This window comes from Megalops cyprinoides, chromosome 7 (assembly GCF_013368585.1).
Source record: "Megalops cyprinoides isolate fMegCyp1 chromosome 7, fMegCyp1.pri, whole genome shotgun sequence".
NCBI classification, from domain to species: domain Eukaryota; kingdom Metazoa; phylum Chordata; class Actinopteri; order Elopiformes; family Megalopidae; genus Megalops; species Megalops cyprinoides.
The window spans coordinates 39349582-39370510 of record NC_050589.1 but is presented as its reverse complement, the minus strand read 5'-3'; the positions used below and the strand labels follow the sequence as shown (position 1 = coordinate 39370510).

Here is a 20929-nt window from a genome sequence, read left to right as displayed (position 1 = left end):
TCTGAGGATTTTGTTCAGTGCTTTCACAAAGAATTCTTTCTATTTTTCACATGAGGACCCGATGGATAGAGTATAAAATATGTTAAGGGGAATTGGGGAATGTTGATGAAATGTTTATATCATTGCGCACACAGCTTTCATCTGATAGAATTTATGCATCTGGATATTTACTGAATCGGTTCAGGTTTGCCATACTGGGGACTGACTCAAAACCCCCTAATTATGAGCCCAGTTCCTTGATATTAAATGTCAATGAAAAATAGCAGCAGTAACCCTCATAATGATCCCAGCATCCCAAGCCTTACTTAGGACAGAGTCAATCGGATAACCAAAGCTATCATCACATCGTGTTCATCTGGAAAACTCCATCAACATATTGTGCTCCAGACCACTGACTATTTGACGCTACTGAAACTTGTAAAGTCCCATAAATGGCCTCACAGATTTAGATAATCAAAGTGATAAATGGGCTACAGACTGCAGAGAGGGGAGCAGATGAACCCTGTGCTTGAAAGAAGAACTTTGCTTCTGGTGTTGGACAGGATGCTCTCTATCAGTTAAGAGAAGCATTTTGTAATAAACTGGATCTTTGTAAACACAGATTATGTGTATTTAAAGTGTGGTTGAGAAGCTATGCTTGATAAAGTCATTTATTTTTCTTTTAATATTAGTATTTTGTGAAAGGACCATAGAGAAGATTTTATCTTTACCCTTGGTTCAGTGTTGATCTAAATGTGAGATCCTGGGGCTCAAACAGAAAAAAATCACTCAATCACTGAAAGGACAAGCCAATTTCAGACAAGCCACTAATATTTTCTCTCTGTGTATCTCTCTCTTATATCTTGCTTGCTTTCTCTTTCTTTCTCTCTCTCTCTCTCTCTCTCAGTGGTGCAGTGAAGAAAAGGGGGGTTGGATCAACTATTTGGCTATGACTTTAAATGACTTTCTTTTTTTCTTCTTTTTTTTCAGGAACGTTTATCCGTGGTGTGTAAAAGAAGGTCAAGGCTCCGACTCTGCTGGCAGACCGGGGCTGACGTAAAGGGAACACGAAGGACATCCTAAAGACACAAATAATAGGCTAATATATTCAAAATATTAAAACAATACATTGAAAAATACCTTTAGACAAATCAATTGTATAGTAATTTTAAGGAAAAAAAAAACACCACGACTTGTAGACCACAATCGGAAAAATATTTTCTGCCTAAAGGTAGGATGATAGCTATTTCTTCATTCTTTACATATTATTTGTCTTAAAATGTTTGCAAAGTTTATAAAACTTAACCGTATTTTGCGCAGCTATGAGGCAGGACAATTGCTAATGTTTAATTGCTAGTCGTTTAATTGCCATTTACGTTTTGCATAAAGCCACAAAGCATGCCCATCGTATTCTATTTCTCTTCCGAATCCTACAATATATGTGCATTTATAATTTGTATTTGTATACTCGTAAACCCTAGACGGATTTAGTAAAACAGGACAATTGACAATCATGACTAGTTCAGTTATGAATAAGCAGTAGCCTACTACGGAAGCTGGGAACGGCTGTGCAATTATTATTATTATTATTATTATTATTTAAATATTTAATTTTTGCCGTTATCTCGAGATCACGAGTTAATTATTTCATTATCTCGAGATAACAAAGCTCGCTATCTCCTGATAACGGGTTAATTTTTCTCATTTCGAGATAACGAAGCTCGTTTTCTCGTGATAAGTTAAGGAATTAATGTTATCACGAGAAAACAAAAGGACGTTTCCTCTTATTATTTATAATGTTTATCAGAGATCAGGAGTGCCATGCCAGCATGCACAGATGGCATCTTGACAACTGTAGCAACTAATTTAACCTGAAAATGTCAGGAGTATCCATTATTGATCAACGCATCACTTCAGTCAAGGTCTAACACAGGCAGAAATTGCATTGTGTCTTTCTGTTAGGGATAACATTCAGATCCTCCCCGACAGCCAAGACCCTGCTCCAACACAGCTGATTTAAATGATCTGTTTGTTAGCTTCAGGAGTTCATAACGAGTTGATCATTTAAATCAGCTGCGTTGGAGCAGGTAGAGATCTAAAGCATGCAGGACAAAGGGTGCTCCAGGAGAGGTTTGGAAAACGATGATCAAATGAACCAGACACTCATTTTCGAGTTCTCCATAATTATCCCGTGATCTCCAGAAAACAATTGTCGTTTTCTCCTGATAAATTATCTCGTTATCTCGAGAAAACGATTTTTGTTATCTCGAGATAACGAAATAATTAACTCGTTATCACGAGAAAAGGAGCTTTGTTAGCTCGAGATAATGAGACAAATTAACCCCTTATCTCGAAAAAACGAGCTTTGTTATGTCGAGATAACGAAATAATTAACTCGTGATCTGGAGATGACGGCATTAAAAAATAATTGCAAACACAGCCGTTCTCGGCTTCCGTAAGCCTACCGTAGAAGTGCATTTTAAAACTTTTTCCTAAGACTATGAATGACTATCCCTGTCGTAATTAGATACAATACACACGTGATCTAAATTCAAATTATTTATGTCTAAATTAGATACAATACACTTGTACGGAGAAGTTAAATGCATATATAATTTCCTTAAATTATTTCTATGATCACGCATTCGGGGTGGTAAGAATTCCTCTGATACATGTAGTGTTTCTCTGTTGAGTGTATGGGTCTCCAATGAGCATGACTGGCACACGCAGGTTTGGGACCTGGCTGACTCCTGCAGGGCTGGCGCTATGGGGGTGCTTAGGGGTGCATTGCACCCCCAGACAGACTGTTTTTGTGTCTTCTGCCTATTTTAATTACAAATTGCGTAGTCAAGTAGTGCCTTTACCATTCACAAGCGCTGTGGTCTGTTTCATTATAACCGTACTGAGTCCTGTGTACTGTATAATGGCTGACACACTTTTCAACATTGTCTAGTATGCTGTATGATAGTAACCAATGGTGACACTGTCATCAAACTGATTACTGAAATCATAAGCAATACACAAAGTTTTAACACAGTTTTATTTTATTTATTTAAGTAACACTCTTTCAAAATTGGATATTTTTTAAATCTTCTCAAAAGATTACCCACATAATATAACATATTCATTCTGAATGGCAGAGGGGACATTAAGCAGGTTACACAGTATTTGTGATGTGAGGTGACCATTGTTGGAAAGGTTTACACTGTTGGGCGCACAAGAGAGGCTTATTCAATATGCAGATGGAAGGAAAGCTTTAAAACACATAATAGCTGTTTTCCCATGGTGTTACAGTGTATATGCATTTCACAAATGCCCAGCAGCCTCAGAAGAAGCATGGCTTCTCAAGTCTGCATGCAAGACTTGATTTGATTTCCAACTTTATTGATTTCCATTAATTTATTAATCTTTGATGTCTAGATCTGAAATAGATAAGACAAATTGAGGCACAGCTGAGATAAGTGCAAGTTTTGCCATAATTCTGATGGGGCTTTAACCAAATAAAGGAACCGTTTTCCTCTTAAGATGGCAGAGGGCAGAAGATATTGGAGCTGTAAAATATTTTAAAAATGCATTGCAATAATGTAAAGTGGTCTTTCTGTAAAATAATATTTCTATAAAAACCTCCAAACCCATCAAAGAAGATGATGAAGAAATAAAGTGACTGGTCACTATAAATACACTGAAACCCAGGCTGGATTCCTTTCCCTTCCCCTTAGTTTTATAGTGGTTGCCACATCCCAACCCACTGGCAGAGGGTGCACTGCTTCAAATACTGTTTTCAGGACCAAAGTCACCAAATTATAGCCAAGCTTTTTCCACACTAGTCTTTGAGTACTGCTGCTTCCTATTCTAGTCATCATCCTCTGGGGGTGGGGGGGGGGGGGAGCTGAACAGAAGAGATAAATAAAGATGTGTAGTTCTTTATATGTTCTTTATATTTATGTTCCTTGAGATGAAGTGTGAATTGTGGAAAATGTTGTTATTGTGGGGAGATTGGCTTTCCAAAACCATGAGAGACCATGTTGGGGTGATTGACTTTATGAAAGCTCTATTTGGGACTTGTGTGGTTCTGAGCCTTCCTGTGGTTAAGGGTGTGGGAGTGTACTTTAAGAGGGGAGGGGGGTGAACTGCTTGTACAACACGTGGCAATGGAAATGACTTTCTTTGCTTTAGCTCTACTGGAAATGGCTGGGGCAGAACTATTCTTATGTTGCTTCACCTGGCCCTGGATTGACAGCTATTAATATCCTTTATATCTATATTTTACTATTTGGAGCAATAAACCCTCTCTGAGAAATAAAGTTTTAAAAAATGTGCAGGAATCCCCAAATAGCATTTTCCTGTTAAGGGAATATCTCACAGACCATCATGGCTCCTATTATACTGGTGTTTAGCAACCTCTTAAAATGAGAGTCCAATCTTGTTGCTCACAATGCTCTGATTCCTAAGAAAGCACAACTCACAGTTTTATCCATAGGACTGTGTTCATAGCTCTTTCTCTCAAAGGTCTCCTAATTACCTGAACAGAGGCTAAACTTGCTCTTATGCAACATCATTTGTGAAAAGGCAAGTGTCCAGAATGAGCTCTGCTCTGCATTTTTCCAGTCAAAACCATGTTTTTTGACATAATTCGGTAGTTACTTTTGCATAAAAGGTCTGTTGTCCAGCCCCAAATCTATCAAAGTCATTTTGATTTAAAAAGTATATTCTTTTATAATCAAATAATAGCTGTTCCTGTGTTTTCCAGCAGCTCAGTTGTGTTTATGAAATGTTCTACAAGCTTGTCTGTTGTCACGGGGCTTCAGAATTTAGATGTTCTTTGCAATACTGATTATTGAACTGACACAACAATGGGCAAATAGACAAAGCTTGCAAAGCCTGCACCAGACTTTAACCATTCAACTTGAGGATAGGACCAAGAATAATGTCTTTGCTTGCCTTGCCTTCTCTATATCAGAATTTTGGTGGAAATGGTGATACCACATTTGTCTTGTCAGAAGATTATGTAAACAGACATTGGGGGTGAAATAGTGGATGGTCTTTTACAGGCATGATATATAATAGCACAATTTTGGAAAAAAATGTATTTCAGTTCTTGCAGTGTATAGACACATTTTTCATCAGGTTAGTAACAGCAAACAGTTATTAACCTGTACCATGTTTACTGGAAAGTTGTCTCTTGTAAAGAAAATTTGTTCAGATAATTTTCTCTGTCACCTGATTGGCTGTGTCCTCTCACCCCTCTACTCTGTGCCCACATACCGACTCTTTACCCACTCTGCACCCACACACCCAGGGGTGTAGGAACCGGGGGGGATGGGGGGGACACATGCCCCCCCCCCGCCAATATTTGTGTGGGCTATTTTTGTCCCCTACCAACTAGTTCCCCAATAAATTAATTTCTCTAAATGAGTAAAAACATTATTTGTAGTGTCACAACTGGCAAATTTAGAATAAAAGTTTAATTTGGAAAAGGAATATTGTTCTCCCTGATCACATTTTGTGAGCACGCCACTTTTACTGAATGGGTCATTATCAAAAAAACACGCAAGAACAATCAACTTGAACCTAAGCCTTAAACATGCACCTGCTCCCCGGGAAAAGAAAAAAAAAACAGACATTAGATCGTTTTTGGAGTAAAGACTGTATGGTAGATGATAGTGAGGATTGTGTGTGGATTTATTTAGCGACCAGTTTTCACGTTAGTCATCTTTTGAATAGTTTGGCGATAGCGATTGTAGCCTAGGCCATTAGCTAACTGTACTGTTGAAACTACTGTACGTTAAATAAAATTTGATTTCAGGATACGTTGAATTCATGTTAAACGCCGACCGCAAGCACAATAAACCCAATAAACACGTTTTTATACACGACAGCTTTGGCTGTCTGATCAAGTGGAATAAGACCATAATGGAGAAAATTAAGAAGTATGAGAGATGCAAAGGGCTGTAGGGACCCACAGTGGCATGGGATAGAGGACCCCCTGGCTGTATATAGTGTCATATTTCCCCCGTGCTGGCCAGGGACTTTGACGATGGCATGATGTCCATTCCACATCTCCTCTGCTTAGTCAAACTAAATCTAACCTCATCAATAAACATGTACTCCTAAGGAATGGGGTTTGCATCCAATTCAAATAATCTCTGAAGAAGACTATTTGAATACAATAACAGTATTAGTAAGACTGAGTAGCCAATATAGTGAAAAACATTGCAGGATGACCACAGAGTGTGCAAGAACTGCACAAGCTATTGCTCCGATGAAGTTTTTCAGTTGTTTACATACATTTCTTTAAGCTGTACTTAATTTCTAAAAACTAAAGCTGCGGTCATCCCACCACAATATTGTACGTAAAATGATTGGGAGGGGGTATTTAAATGCCTGCAGATGCTCCATAAAGACAGGCTTCATCCCAACAGTGTGTCTGCCTGTGCATGATTGACAGCTTGATTGTGCTTTGTTGCTTGCTTGCTGTCAGATTGAGAGAGGTTTTTGTCATTTGGCAGCAGCTCCGTTTTGGAGAGTGTTTTTGACTGTGTGCGCCTGTGGCTGAGGCAGAGACGGTGAGAGAGTGGTGTATGGGGAGGGGGATGTGGGTCTGAGCGCCAGCTGTGAGGTGGAGCAGATCTGTACAGGTCCGAACTCCAATGCAGAGGTGCACTTATGGTCAACCTCAGCGCTGTTATTAGGGTGAGATGGACTCTTCTATTGTGTTAGCTGACAGCATGTAATTCAGGCAGATTTAATTTATGTTTAAGGGTCAGGCAGAGAAACCATGGCTTTAGGCAAGCAGGCTGCCCCATCTACAATGGGAAGGAAAATCTGAGTCACTGTATCAGTCTGAAAAGACATTTTGGATAGAATTATGCCCCGTAAGATGAGGTTGTTATCTTGTTGTAGATTAGTTTTTAGAGTGGATTTGATTTATTGGAGGATGTCTGCATGATTAGATTGCAATAACTGATTAGAGAATAAACAACAATATTGATTAAACAACAGCAAAAATATTATTTCATGACCATGACCATTTGGTTTAAGCCACACTTCAGATGTTGCATTTAATTGTGCAGACTGGTATTCTGTAAATAAGAATTGCCATATTTACCATGTTACCATGTTTCAGAGTAAAGGTGAACACATCTTATTTCCCTTTCAGTGTCAGAATCATGTTGTATCATGGTTCTGAGAACTGTAATACTGTATGCTTCTGGGTTACCAATAACAGAGAAGTACCCAGATGTAAAGCAGTACATTTGTTTGAAACTGACCCCACTGGTATCACAGCTGGTGTCCTTTTATTTCACTTATTTTCACAATTTGAAGCTGGGCGGATTGATCTGCATTTCTGTACACTGAACTGAGTCAGAGAGATTTTGTTGTCAGCCCATCCATAAAGTATACAGCAGGGTTAAAATAACGTTTCCTTGGGACCCATGGTGCTACATTCAGACAGTGAAGTACAAAGACAACGTAGGGTGCACAGCATAAATCAGTAAATAATGAGACAATGGGTACAATAAATGCAAGAAGACAATAAATTGACAACATCACAAGACAATAAATGGATAAAGTGGCAGGCAGAAATAGATACATAATACCTTCTTGCTTTCCTCACGTGTTTAGAAAGAGGTCCTAAAATAACATTATCAGAGAAAAGTTTATTGCTCTGCACCAGTCACATGGTAATGGATGTATCTGTTCTCCACATATTAACCACACCCATGTACACTGCACTCCAGTGCCCATATAAACCAGCTTCAAATGGCAGAGCCACCACAAATATCCCTGTCTTCTGTCCCTGTTTTCTGCATCACTGTGACGGAGTGCCGTCACTACGGTTGAGTATACGCTCTGACTGCCATACCAATGAGCCTGACTCTTTGGCATCGCGGTCAAAGTCGCATGGTTGGTACCCTGTAGACCCGGGTTCAGGGCCGGGTGGGGTGACTGCTCTCGCCCTTCGCTACAATCACGATCACCACACATGATGTGTCTGGTCCATATCCAAACAAGTGTTTTTTTTTTTTTTTTAATTTGTTTTGGTAGGAGACATTTTACAGTATATATTTCATCATGCCCTCTACCTCTGCTGCATCTTAAACACAGATCCAGGGTGATTACTACAAATTGCTTACATGCAACATTATAAAATTATACTTCACCAGAAGGCGATATCTTGAGTGGCAGTACTGTTCTGCCAGGGGAGAAGGTTGGTCTTTAAACTGCTTCCTCTTCCTGTTTATTAGAATCAACATTGCTGCAGTTTACTGGCTGACAAATACTCACTTTACTTCAATATTCAAGGCACTTAACTTAATGTGACTGGTACCCATTGTGTAACAGTCTTAGTTTCAGTTGTTTCAGTGTACCACATAATCATTGACCCCCCCACCCCCACCTACCTCACTGCTCCCCCTACAGGTGCTCTCTGAGTGCTCAGGAACTAGTAACGGGCACATGTGGTGTCAAAGGCAAGCTCACTGTCGCGAAAAAGAGACTGGGACAACAGGCAGTAATGAATGGGTGTGTGTATTTGTGTTTTGGAGAGGGTGCAGTTTTCTGAGAACCAGAAACCAGTGTGGTTTCAGGCTGCAAATTAGAGAGTGTCCCACAGGGAGCTGAGAGGAGCTCTGGAGCTTGAATGGCTGTGTTTTTCCCCTAACTTTATGCCACGTGTTGGGAAATGAAAACTGGTAATGAGGGTAATGAGGAAACAGTTACTAGGTACATAATCCTCTCACATAATCATCTAGAGTTTTCTGTTTTTTTCATCAAAGTGTTCAGATATGCAGTTTATGTCACACCCTGGTATATTTATGGAAAATGATTTCAACTCTAACATTAAAGATTCCATTTTAAACAGAGGTCTAACTGATTATGGACATTAAAGATCCCATGCCACTTATGACAAAGAATAGGGGGCACTCTGGCGTCCTGTCCGTCTCTGATTACCTATCTGCAGGGTTGGGGAGTAACAGAATACATGTAACGGCTTTACATATTTAAAATACAAAATATGAGTAACTGTATTCCTTTACAGTTACCATTTAAATTGATGGTAATCAAATTACAGTTACATTTTAAAATATTTAGATTACTGAAGGGATTACATTGGATTTTTTTCATTTAATTTAATTTTTTTTTTCATTTAATATTTATTCAGTTGGAAAATCTATACAATGACAGGCAACTCTAGAGTGTATCTCCCATATACCCCTCACGAAAAAAAGAAGAAAAAAGCGCACAGCCTGCCTGACTCACAAGACAGTAGAATGGAGAATGAGACAGAAAGCAACCAGCGCAACGCGTTTATGTCATGGAAATACCGGGACCATTTTACTTTCAAATTTGGCAACAGTCGCAACATAACAGTACAATGCAAGCTGTGTTTGCCAGCAACCAAACTGCTATCCGCTTCAAAAAAGTGGACCTCTAACCTGAAGAAGCATGTGTGTGTAGTGTGATGTAGTGAAGTAAGTTCTCTTTTTCATTATTTGAAAGCTAATATTGATTGCTAGCTAGCTATCTTACATAGTTTGGCTGCACTGGATTAGCTATTCAGCTAGCTAGTAGGCTAGTAGGTATAGTATTAAAGCTAATTAGCTAACAAGTAGATACAGTGATAAAACAAGTGAAATTTCACGTTCAAAACTGCGATTACTCCAACAATTTTACACTACGTATATTATACATTAAATTGTTAAGCTACTCCTTTCTCACAATGTATTTAGGGTGGCTTGTGTATTTTCTAACTCATATTTTTATGTAATTACAGTTTTTGAATTAACATTTACAATTCTGAAGAAACAGTGATGAAATGCCCATAGACTTAACATGGGGGTGCCAAAATGTTAGCCACAACAATGCTAAGTGAAAATTCTAAAAATAACTGTTCAGAACCTTAGTCGGATGAACATTCTTTAAAAACTGTTAGGAACGTTCTTCGGATTTCATGTATTGCAGTAAAAAAAAATCACTCAAGTTTAGCTATTTAGATTTTGACGTCAGTTGAACATACACTATATGGACAAAAGTATTTGGATGCCTGACCATTACACCAACAGGGACTGTAATGACATTGTATTCAAATACATATACGTTAATATGGAGTTGGTCCCCCTTTTGCAGCTATAACAACTTCCACTCTTCTTGGAAGGCTTTCCACAAGATTTTGGAGTGTTTCTGTGGCAATTTGTGCCCATTCATTCTGTAGAGCATTTATGAGGTCAGGCACTGATGTTGGACGAGAAGGCCTGGCTCGCAATCTCCGTTCCAGTTCATCCCAAAGGTGCTCGATGGGGTTGAGGTCAGGGCTCTGCGGGTCCGTCAAGTTCTTCCACACCGAACTCATCAAACCATGTCTTTATAGTCCTTGCTTTGTGCACTGGGGCACAGTCATGTTAGAATAGAAAAGGGCCTTCCCCAAACTGTTGCCACAAAGTTGGAAGCATAGCATTGTCCAAAATGTCTTGGTATGCTGAAGCATTAAGATTGCCTTTCACTGGAGATAAGGGACCTAGCCCAAACCCTGAAAAACAGCCCCATACCATTATCCCTCCTCCACCAAACTTCACAGTTGGCACAATGCAGTCAGGCAGGTAATGTTCTCCCGGCATCCGCCAAACCCAGACTCGCCCATCTGACTGCCAAATAGAGAAGCGTGATTTGTCACTCCACAGAACACGTTTCCCCTGCTCCACAGTCCAGTGTCGGTGTGCTTTATACCACTCCATCCAACGCTTGGCATTGGACTTGGTGATGTGAGGCTTGCATGCAGCTGCTCGGCCATGGAAACCCATTCCATAAAGCTCCCGCCGCACAGTTTTTGTGCTTACATTAATGCCAGTGGAAGTTCGGAACTCTTCAGCTATGGAATCAGCAGAATGTTGGCGACTTTTACGCATCATGCGCCTTAGCAGTCGTTGACCCTTCTCTGTGATTTTATGTGGTCTTCCGCTTCGTGGCTGAGTTGCTGTTGTTCCTAAACGCTTCCACTTTCTAATAATATCACTTACAGTTGACCATGGAATCTCCAGCAGGGATGAAATTTCACGAACCATCTTATTACAAAGGTTGCATCCTATTACAGTACCACGACTGAAGTCACTGAGCTCTTCAGAACGACCCATTTTGTATCACAAATGTTTGCAAATGGAGACTGCATGGCTAGGTACTCGATTTTATACACCTGTGGTAAAGAGTCTGATTGAAACACCTGAATTCAATAATTAACAGGTGTGGCCAAATACTTTTGTCCATATAGTGAGAATCACCCAACCAGTATATGCCACATTCACACTTTTACTTACATACTTCTAAAAATTAAAAACACGGTGTTCAAAAATTCATCAGTATTCATCAGTATTTAAAGTATTTAGATTACGTTACTTACCTTGAGTCATCTAACAGAATATGTTACAAATTACATTTTAGGGTAAGTATTCTGTAATCTGTAGTGGAATACATATTAAAAGTAACCCTCCCAACCCTGCCTATCTTGACTCTCAACCTGGTCATCTAATCACCAACCAGTTTCATTGGCTAATTTTCCACATTGTTTGATATTGATATATGATGCACCTGCTGTGGATCATTCAAGTATGAAATACAATATGTAAATATAATGTGTATGGATTCCATTACATGGAATGTAAAATTCAAACTAATGACATTGTTCTGAACAACAGTGTTGAGGAACAGTCTGAGGAAGGAAGCCTTGCATAATCTTTCACAATGTTTGTATCTGTCACCCTGCAGGTATATGTGAGTAAGTGCAGGCTCCATTCCATCCCACAACACCCCACATCGTCCAGCCATGTTCACCCACTCTGCACTCCTCCTGACACTGTGTGTGGTCCACCTGCTTGCCCCCTTTTCTGCCTTGCCTTTCGAGCAGAAGGGATTCTGGGACTTTCAGATGGATGGTGACATTGGGGAGCTGATGAAGATGATGCAAGATGAAGAGGAGGGGTCAGCTGTGGAGGATATCCCCCCTACTGAGCCTGTCTGCCCTTTCAGCTGCCATTGTCACTTACGTGTGGTGCAGTGCTCTGACTTGGGTGTGTATGTGTGTGTGTGTGTGTGTGTGTGTGAGAGAGAGAGAGAGAGAGAGAGACTGTGTTTATCTATGTGCATCTATTTGCATATGCGAAAGAAAGTGCAGGAAAAGTTTATGAAGCTTCTGAGGAAACAGAAGGGAATATCTCAGAACTGAAATATATTCTCCTCCCTTTGCACATTTGCCACTGTAAGAGCATTAGTGTGTCCATGCTCCTGCGTAGTGAACACACAGGAGTCTTCTGTTATTCTGTATCTCTCCTCCATATCGCTGTCACTATGTGGATTCTCAGCTGACACCTTTATTATGAAGGAAAAGCAAACAAACTCACACACAACTCCAAGCACAATTCAGAAAACAAATGCAAAAAAAAAACAAAAAGTTTTTATCTCTTTGTAAACTCATTTTTTGATTTTACAATAACCTACAACTTTAACTCCTTGCTGAATTCTTATTGGTACAACTGCAAAAATGGCTTTAAAAGTGCGTGCATTTCAAACATGATAAGGAATAACGTTTAGACTGTCTTTGGAATCCAGTGGTTGTACATTTGAATATCAGGTAGGGATGGATAGAACAGTAATATGTTGGTATATAAAATATGTATTTTATATATAGTAGTTACTGTAGTTAAATTAATGACATTTTCTTGTACTGCGTTAAACTGCTTAAATACAGGCACCGATACTTTCATATTTAAAGATACTTAAATACAGACACTGATGCTGCCTTTATTCAGTGTGTCCACCCTTGCAGAAAGGGTGGACGAAGCGTTTCTTTTCATAATTAGAAATGTCCCTGCTGCATTGTGATATAGATAGCAGGAGAAAGAAAAACAAGGGTGCAGTTTGGTAACCAGCACTTTCTTGGTTCTAGTTTTTCTTTAAAAGTTTACTGGGCTGTATGTGACTTATTTAATGCCAGCAAACAGTAGCACAAAGGAGTCTCTCATCACAATGTTTGAATTCAAAGAGGCCAGCAAGCAAAGGAATATACACCTTGATGCAGGGATGTTTCTCCTCTTATTGTCTCATTTATTTGGTGAAGCAGGGCTGCTGTGACTGAAAAAAATTGTATTGGCAGACTGTAAATATACCCTTATCAGTATCTGTGTTCCTTAAACAGAGTCACGGATGATATTGTTCACAGTTGGATGTAGATAGTCATTTCAGAACACACAATGTACATAGTGGTTATGAATGCACTGAAACATGTCTTAGAAACCCTACTGAGTTTCAGTCAGATTCAACGTGGTGGGGTGTGCTTGCATTTTATCAGTGTTACTCAATTGCTCTGATTTTTAAAAAGACAGAAAACAACAAAAGCCCAAATTAAGCTGTAAGATTTTTTCCTTTCAACACATAACCCACACATACAAAAAGTGGAACTCTTAATCACCAGCTCAGTTCTTGAAATGCCCTTGTCATCCATAAAGTGATCAAAAGCCAATTGCTAGTAAGGGAAAATGCATAATTATGATATTGTGTGGTAGCAGTAAATCTCACAAATGGCCTTCCCCATATGCAAATGTGCAGTAACAAAATAGATGACAATTGCACTACATCATAGAAGGTTGAGTGGAGACAGTGACTGGAGCAGGCCATAGACATTTGTAGTCATGGTCATAGGTGTGATTTAGATTCAGATAAAATCAGAGCAACAATTATTGACCATACCATAAACTGAGACGTGTGACTGAAAAACAGCTGGGAAGCTCATACAGCTAATTTATAACTCAGTTGTCTGAGTATTCTGTTCTGAGAACCAGTAAGTAAATGTGCACAATTATGGATATATTACATGCACTATTACAATAATTGCTCCAAACAACAAACATAATGGTGGTACTATAAGACATGGAAAGGAAAGTTTTCAAATGTGGTATGCCAGTAGGCTCACTGCTTTGCAGATGACTCCCTGCTGGAGTGGAAAGTTTGGATTGTTTTGTCAAGAGTTTTGCACTTTTTAAATATTTTCAAAACAGTATCACAGCAATTGACTTGGAAAACAAAAACTTTAAGAGGTCTACCTAAAGATCTCACAATTGTTATTAATAATTAGGACAACAATACTACTTGTGATGCTTCCCCCAAATATACTTTAAAACTGTAACAACATGCCGGCAGTGACACATTGGCACATTGATCTTTGATGTTTTTGTATCCAGGTCTCACAGCTGTTCCTTATGACCTCCCCACTGACACTAGACTGCTGGACCTACAGAACAACTACATTACAGAGCTGAGAGAGAATGACTTCAAGGGCCTCAGCAATCTCTACGTAAGAGAGAAAAGGGAGAGTGGGAGGGAAGAAGGGAGGAGTGGTGAGGGGGGGACAGAGAGAAGATGAGAGGCAGGGAAAGAAGGGGAGAAATATTTCTGTTTTTGTATTTGTATTTTGAGGTATTCTGTAAAAGTGTTCATTCATTCTTTCACAACCCCTCCCTCCTGTTCATTTACCCTCTCACACTCCCTCTTTGACATTCACCTTCTCACACTCCCTCCTTCCTCTACATTCACCCTCTCATACTCCCTTCCTCCTCTACATTCATCCTCTAACATTTCATCTCTCCTGTACAGTCATATTCCTGCCCCCCGTTCTTCATCTCAGTCTTTCCTCTCCATATTTCTTCTATCCCAATCTCATCTCCTCACTCTCATTTTCTTCCTTCCTATAGCACCTTTCTGTTCTCTCTCTATTTCTTTTCCTTGGGCTTCTTATCCTCTTCCCCCTTATTCCCCCAGTCCACTCTCTCAGGCTCCAGTCATCTCTCTGTCTCTGCCCTGTGCTTCTCTTATGCCTCATTGTTGAATCATCTCTCCCTCTCCCTCTTTCTCAGGCTCTGGTATTGAACAATAATCAGATCTCCAGGGTCCATCCCCGTGCCTTCATGCCCCTGCAGCGCATGCAGAAACTCTACTTCTCCCACAACTATCTGACAGCCATTCCCAAAAACCTCCCCTTGTCCCTGGTGGAGCTGCGTATCCATGACAATCGCATCAGGAAGGTCGCTGAGGGTGCCTTTGCCGGTCTGGGCAACATGAACTGCATCGGTCAGGAATTTAGGCTTGTTGTCATCTACAATCTATGAGTATTACTATCACTGCTGGTGTCACTCTTAGAATTAATATTAGCATACATATTAGCACTCATATTATCCCCTATATTTACAATAGCCTTATCATTAGTATTAAAGCTAAAGCTGAGTATTAACCTGATATCTGGAACCAAGTGTTCATTACCCTGATACTCAAAAGCAGAGACGAATACTGCTTTCGCACTGTTGAATAAGCCTTAAAGCAAACTTCACCCCACCTTTGAAGTCACCTTCCTATCAGCGTGAAAGGGTATCACCTAAAAACCCATCCAGCTGCACGCCACCGTTTCAGCCAGGTTTGTTACTACTTTGGAGATGGTGTAGAGGTGGTGATAAGATGGATTACTTGCAGTATTAATGGAGCAGGCTGACTGATATGGTAGTGTGTAAAATGTCAGCACAGCGTCATAGCATATATCAGGTATACCAGTCAACTTAACCAACTAGAAAGATAAGACATTTGTTCATTTCCATCTTTGCAATAACCTTTTGCGTATCAAAAGTATTATGAAGCACATTTTAAACTATTTTGTGGATTCCTCTCCTTGAAAGAGAGTATTTTCCTTTTTTTAAATGGAGTCACTGGATTTTTACTTGATCATCACACCTCTGATCATACTTACACCCTTCATAAACTAATAAGAAAATGTGTCCAAACAAAAAATATACATACAGTATTCAATTTTCGACTATTCCTTCAACCTTTATGAAGTCTCTTGTGAGGTATGTCTATTACATCATGAAAGCAAAGTGCACTATCACAACTGGAACCAAAACAACGAGTCCTTCACTCCGGCTCATTGACTTAGGCGGTGCTTGCTCAACATGTATACTGATGACTCAGCAAAAGTCCAGGAACAACTGGCATTACTTTAGTCTACAATTCCTATTGTATGCAATTCTGTCAAAGCTGTGCACTAAAGAAGAAGGACAAAATGAAAGCTACAGTCTTTCAGAAGAGGCCAGATGTCACAGAAACAGGTTACATATTACATTAGGAGTCAACCCCACCAGTTATTCTTGGCAAGTTCTGTTGAATAGTACTTCAGAGAACTTTGATATGGCAATACATGCATTTGGATTTAAATCACATAGGACAATCACTGCAAATCAGGAGCAATTTAAAGAAAAAATAATTTAAAAAAAACTTGAATGCTACCTGGCCTACTCTCTTGCAAATCACCTTGTGAGGGTACAATATTTGAGAGAATAACATTAACCTATTACAGAATCAGTAGCTATAGTCTCACTAAAAAGTACACGCTGTGACAGAAGACTTCACCCTTCCTTCACCTAACACAACATATATAACACAACAATGTATATACACATTACATTTACATTTACATTTATTCATTTGGCAGTTTTTATCCAAAGCGACTTACAAGTGAGGGAGAGTACAACACAAGTGAAATACCATAAGGAGTCAACAATATTAGAAGTGCTGCATGACCAGGTTTCAATGGTTGGCCAGGCAAGGTACAAACTATCTGGTACAGCTAACGAGTGCATTTAACCATTAGATTACTTTTATATAGTAGTAGGAGACATTAGAAGTTCCTTTAGGAATTATGTTTCAGGTGCTCAATTGAGAGCGGAAGAGCTGTGTCTTCAGATGTTCTTGAAGACAGAGGGGGAATTGGCAGAATGAAAAAAAAAAAATTTATATATATATATATATATATATATATATATATATATATATATATATATATATATATATATACACACGCAAAGTTGAATGCTAAAGTCGAGAGCCTTTGTGAGGATGTTTTTTGACTCGCAGAAATGGGAAGGAACCCCCTTCAGAACAGTGCTTTTGAACCTGGAGCTTTTCGAGGACTCACACTCAGCTACCTTCGCATCTCTGAAGCCAGACTCACTGGGGTGCCCACAGGTACCACTTTTGACACACTCACTCCCCTGAGCTACAGCAGTGTTATTGATCCACTCTAACCTTGCTAAACCCTAAAGATTATAATATCAGGGATTTTACATACAGCAAATTGGTTTAAATATATACAACTTCTGGTTAAAAGCTACATTCCTTAATTCCTTAATCCATTAATTCATGCACGCTGCCAACTGTAAGATAGATGCATGTTCTGTAATGAATTGAGCTTATTTAAAAAGCCAATTGTAGAATATAAGTATTTTCTCTCTTTTTTTACCCCGTCAATGTCTATTTCTATTTCACACCTTTACTCTCTATGCCCCTCAGACCTCCCTGACAGTTTACGTGAGCTTCATTTGGACCACAACCAAATTCAGGCTATAGAGATGATGGACCTGAGCCGCTACAGAAATCTGTACAGGTACATCCATTTCTTTGTGTGGCCAGTGCAGGTCTAGATGTGGATACTGCAGGTCCAAGTGTGAGTATTGCAGGGGTAACTCTGACAATCTTTTCTTTTTTTCTGTCATTTTTGGACCAGACTATTTTAGTAGGTTTTAACAGGGAAATGGGCAGCATCTGATGAGCCTGTTAGCACACAGGCAACATACTTCAGCTGCAAAATACAATATGGCAGCCAAATTTGTCATTACAGAAAAGAACTGCACACCTCATCCCAAGTCATCCCAATGTTTCAGCATCAACATTTTGCAGATACTAGGTCACAAGGTTTTTGGTCACATTTCACTGTGCATCATTTTTTTAATGTGCTCTTGCCCCAGAACAGAAGACCAAAATGTGAGCATTAATACAATTTTATTCTCAGCAAAAATAACTTCATTAATGAACATTGATGACATATGATTTGGCAGTTGCTTTGATATACTGTAATTCTCTTAAATGTGAGCTCCTCATAAACAGTTGGGACTGTTACCAAGAAATTTGGTATTTTCAGTTCATGTCAAAGCTCTATGTAAATCACAAAGAAATACCTTCTAAATGAAAACATGGCCACAACAACAACAGAATATGGCAATACAAAAAGAGAATAGTAAGAAAAAACACTGGTGCAGATAAATCATTTTTCTGTTTTCTGTTTTCTTAGACTGGGCCTGGGCTTTAACCATATTCGTATGATTGAGGATGGCAGTCTGTATTATCTACCTGATCTGAGAGAACTGCACTTGGAGAACAACCAGCTCAACAGTATCCCTTCAGGACTGTCTAACATGAAATATCTGCAGGTGAGCCAAGCAGGGCAGCAGGTTATTCAAAATGGGAGGGGCAGTAATTGATCTGGGTGGGGCAACAGGTCAGATGAGGCAGGGGTGAGGCAGCACGATATATTGTTCCATCATGGCTTTTTCAGTACTATCCATAATCTGGTTCCCACACATTCTGTCTCTCCTGTCTGCAGGTGGTGTACCTCCACAGCAACAACATCACCCATGTTGGTGTCAATGATTTCTGCCCTGTGGGCTTTGAGATGAAGAGAACTTACTACAGCGCCATCAGTCTCTTTTCAAACCCCATTAACCTCTGGGAGGTGCAGCCCAATACATTCCGCTGTGTAACCGATAGGCTGGCTGTTCAATTTGGAAACTATAGGAAGTAGAGCAGGTGGAGGGAGGGCAGGAAACAGTGCAGAAAGAGAAATGAAATTGCCCTAATACAACATTTAAAAGCAAGCCTGTAGTCTTGGAAAAAGAAAGTGTATGTGACAAAGAAGAGCAAGAAGAGTATATGGCAGAGCTGATGTCTTGTGATTTTATCTTTTTCTGTGAAATGCACACACAATAGGATGGAGGGAAACAATTTTTATCATCACCATTACCTTCAGAACATTCAGGAACTTACTTGTGATTTTCTTTTTTATAGTCTTAAGTTACAAAGCAGCCAGTCCCCTTGAAAAAGCATAATTGTGATTTTCTCCAAGTTCAGATAACAAACGACAAATTCTGATGCTGTGACATTTTTATTTTATAAACAATGTTTTAATTAATTTTATTGGTTTGATGTTTATTATTATCATTACAGTTGTTATATTGTTCATATTTTTATCAACTTTATTACATAATTGTTAAAATGGATTTTAGTATGGATACTTTTTCTCCCTAGTGACCTTACATGAGAAGTAGTGTGTATGAAAGTTCTTGAAAAATAATTGTCATGACTATTTTAATTTAAATGCTGCATGTCTTTTGTAAAACCCCTTTGAAAATGACTGTACTTATTTCTTGTACAGGTACCTCTTTGTAATTGAGCAGAGCAAGGGAGTGAAGCTCCTAAATTATTGTTGGGGGTGGGGGGGGGGGGGGGTGTCAGAATACAGTTCCACTGTCAGTTGAATTGACAATTAGGTGAATGTCTACAGCCCTGCCTAAATGCATAAAAAACAGAAACTATTCCTGGGACCTACCTGCTTCTAAGGCCTACAGAAATTCAAGTCTGGCTTGTTATGCTGTAATAACAGCAACTAAATGGTTTTACACAAATTCATTCAACATCTGATTTTTTCATGCTTTACATTAAGGACGGCACTGGCTACAGGCTATTTACATTCAGGATAGCTGACCAAGATGCATATTGTGTACTCTGCAATGCTTCAACTGTGTGTCTTATCTGTTGCATGTGAGAATAAAGACTTTTCAGCTTCATTTCTGCAGCAGAAAGAAGGGATGAACCTGTTTATGAAAGCATTGAGAAAGACAAAAATGCAATAAAGACACTTGGAATGAGTGGGACAGGGTCAGAGAAACAAGAGGATTTGACTTGTGGGTGTGTTTTTCAGGTGAACTTTCACTGACATCCATGGATCCAAGAACTGAATATAATTACAGGAACTGCTCGACTGCTCTTGCCTGCTTGACTGCTCTTGTCCTGCTCGACTGCCCTTGCCTGACAAATTTGTGCTGTGTGCTGTGTTTGTGGAGTGGTCTGTGTGCTCCTATGTCCAAACGGATAAAAATAAAAATTGGGGCTATTCACCTAGCTATTAAATAAGGGTAGGTCTGATCTGCTCCTAAAGTTGAATCTTTTGTTACCATTAGGGGACAGAGAGGGAATTTTCCACTTTTTTCCTCTGTCGAAGCCTTGGCCAATGAGTTAGCTTGTTAGCAAACGTAGCTAATTCGGCACATATTCTAGCTAATGAGAGTTTTTTTTGTGGTTTTGCACCCTCTCAGGAGCAAATCTTTAAATATTTACGTAGCATGCTTTAGCTAGCTAGTCGGGTAGTTTAGCTAGCCAGGCAGTTCGCTTGTTTACCTTGTTTTTACTGTTCTTCTGCGTTTGCTTTTAGGATACCCTGATTCTGGTAATGTTATCGCGTCTGCTTTTGCTGAACTGTAGGTGTAGTTTATTGTATCTAGACTAAATGGCATTTCTTGTGTTAATTTCTGCCTTTGACTGTTCTGAGCCACCTCTGTGCTTTTAGCACTTTTTTTAGCTGGTAATTTTGTCTCAGCAGTAAATCTTTATTTAGGGGAAGCATGTTCAGTTAGGGGAGAAAAATGTGGCCAAAACTGTGCCAGAGTTGCTGGGTGATCGGATTTCTGGAGGGAGACCTCCAGGATGAGTTCATCTGTGATCGTTGCCACCTCGTTGAGCACTTGGAGAACAAGATTCTTGATCTCGAGGCCTGTTTGGAAACCTCCTGGAGCGTGCAGACAAGCTCCTGGCCAGAGCGGGGGAGGATCCAGTGGTCATGGTCCATGTTGGAGCCAATGACATAGGTTCGGGGTTCTGCAGGACAAAATTGAGCTAGCGGGGAAGATTAGGAGCAGGACTTCCACGGTAGTCTTCTCTGGAATTCTACAGGTACCACGTGCAAGCAAAGGGAAGCAGGCATTTATATGCAGATTTAACACGTGGCTACAAACTGGTGTAGGAAAGATGG

The 20929-nt window shown here is 39.6% G+C and overlaps 1 protein-coding gene across 1 annotated transcript; it reads left to right on the top strand.

Annotated features, from left to right (window-relative positions):
* Positions 1–985: 985 nt before the first annotated feature.
* On the top strand, positions 986–18972 carry LOC118780445 (biglycan-like). The gene is made up of 8 exons (XM_036532918.1): positions 986–1210; positions 11740–12041; positions 14208–14320; positions 14880–15093; positions 16924–17034; positions 17359–17452; positions 18137–18275; positions 18449–18972. The coding sequence occupies exons 2-8, from the start codon at positions 11798–11800 to the stop codon at positions 18644–18646; spliced, it is 1113 nt and encodes a 370-aa protein (XP_036388811.1). The 5' UTR covers positions 986–1210; positions 11740–11797; the 3' UTR covers positions 18647–18972.
* Positions 18973–20929: the final 1957 nt, after the last annotated feature.

Excerpts from the sequence above, each read along its gene's own strand:
- LOC118780445 (XM_036532918.1), top strand. The coding sequence starts at position 11,798 with ATGTTCACCCACTCTGCACTCCTCCTGACACTGTGTGTGGTCCACCTG. Across the intron at positions 12,042-14,207 it reads GGTGCAGTGCTCTGACTTGG|GTCTCACAGCTGTTCCTTAT; the intron begins GTGTGTATGTGT and ends TTTTGTATCCAG. Across the intron at positions 17,453-18,136 it reads CGCTACAGAAATCTGTACAG|ACTGGGCCTGGGCTTTAACC; the intron begins GTACATCCATTT and ends CTGTTTTCTTAG.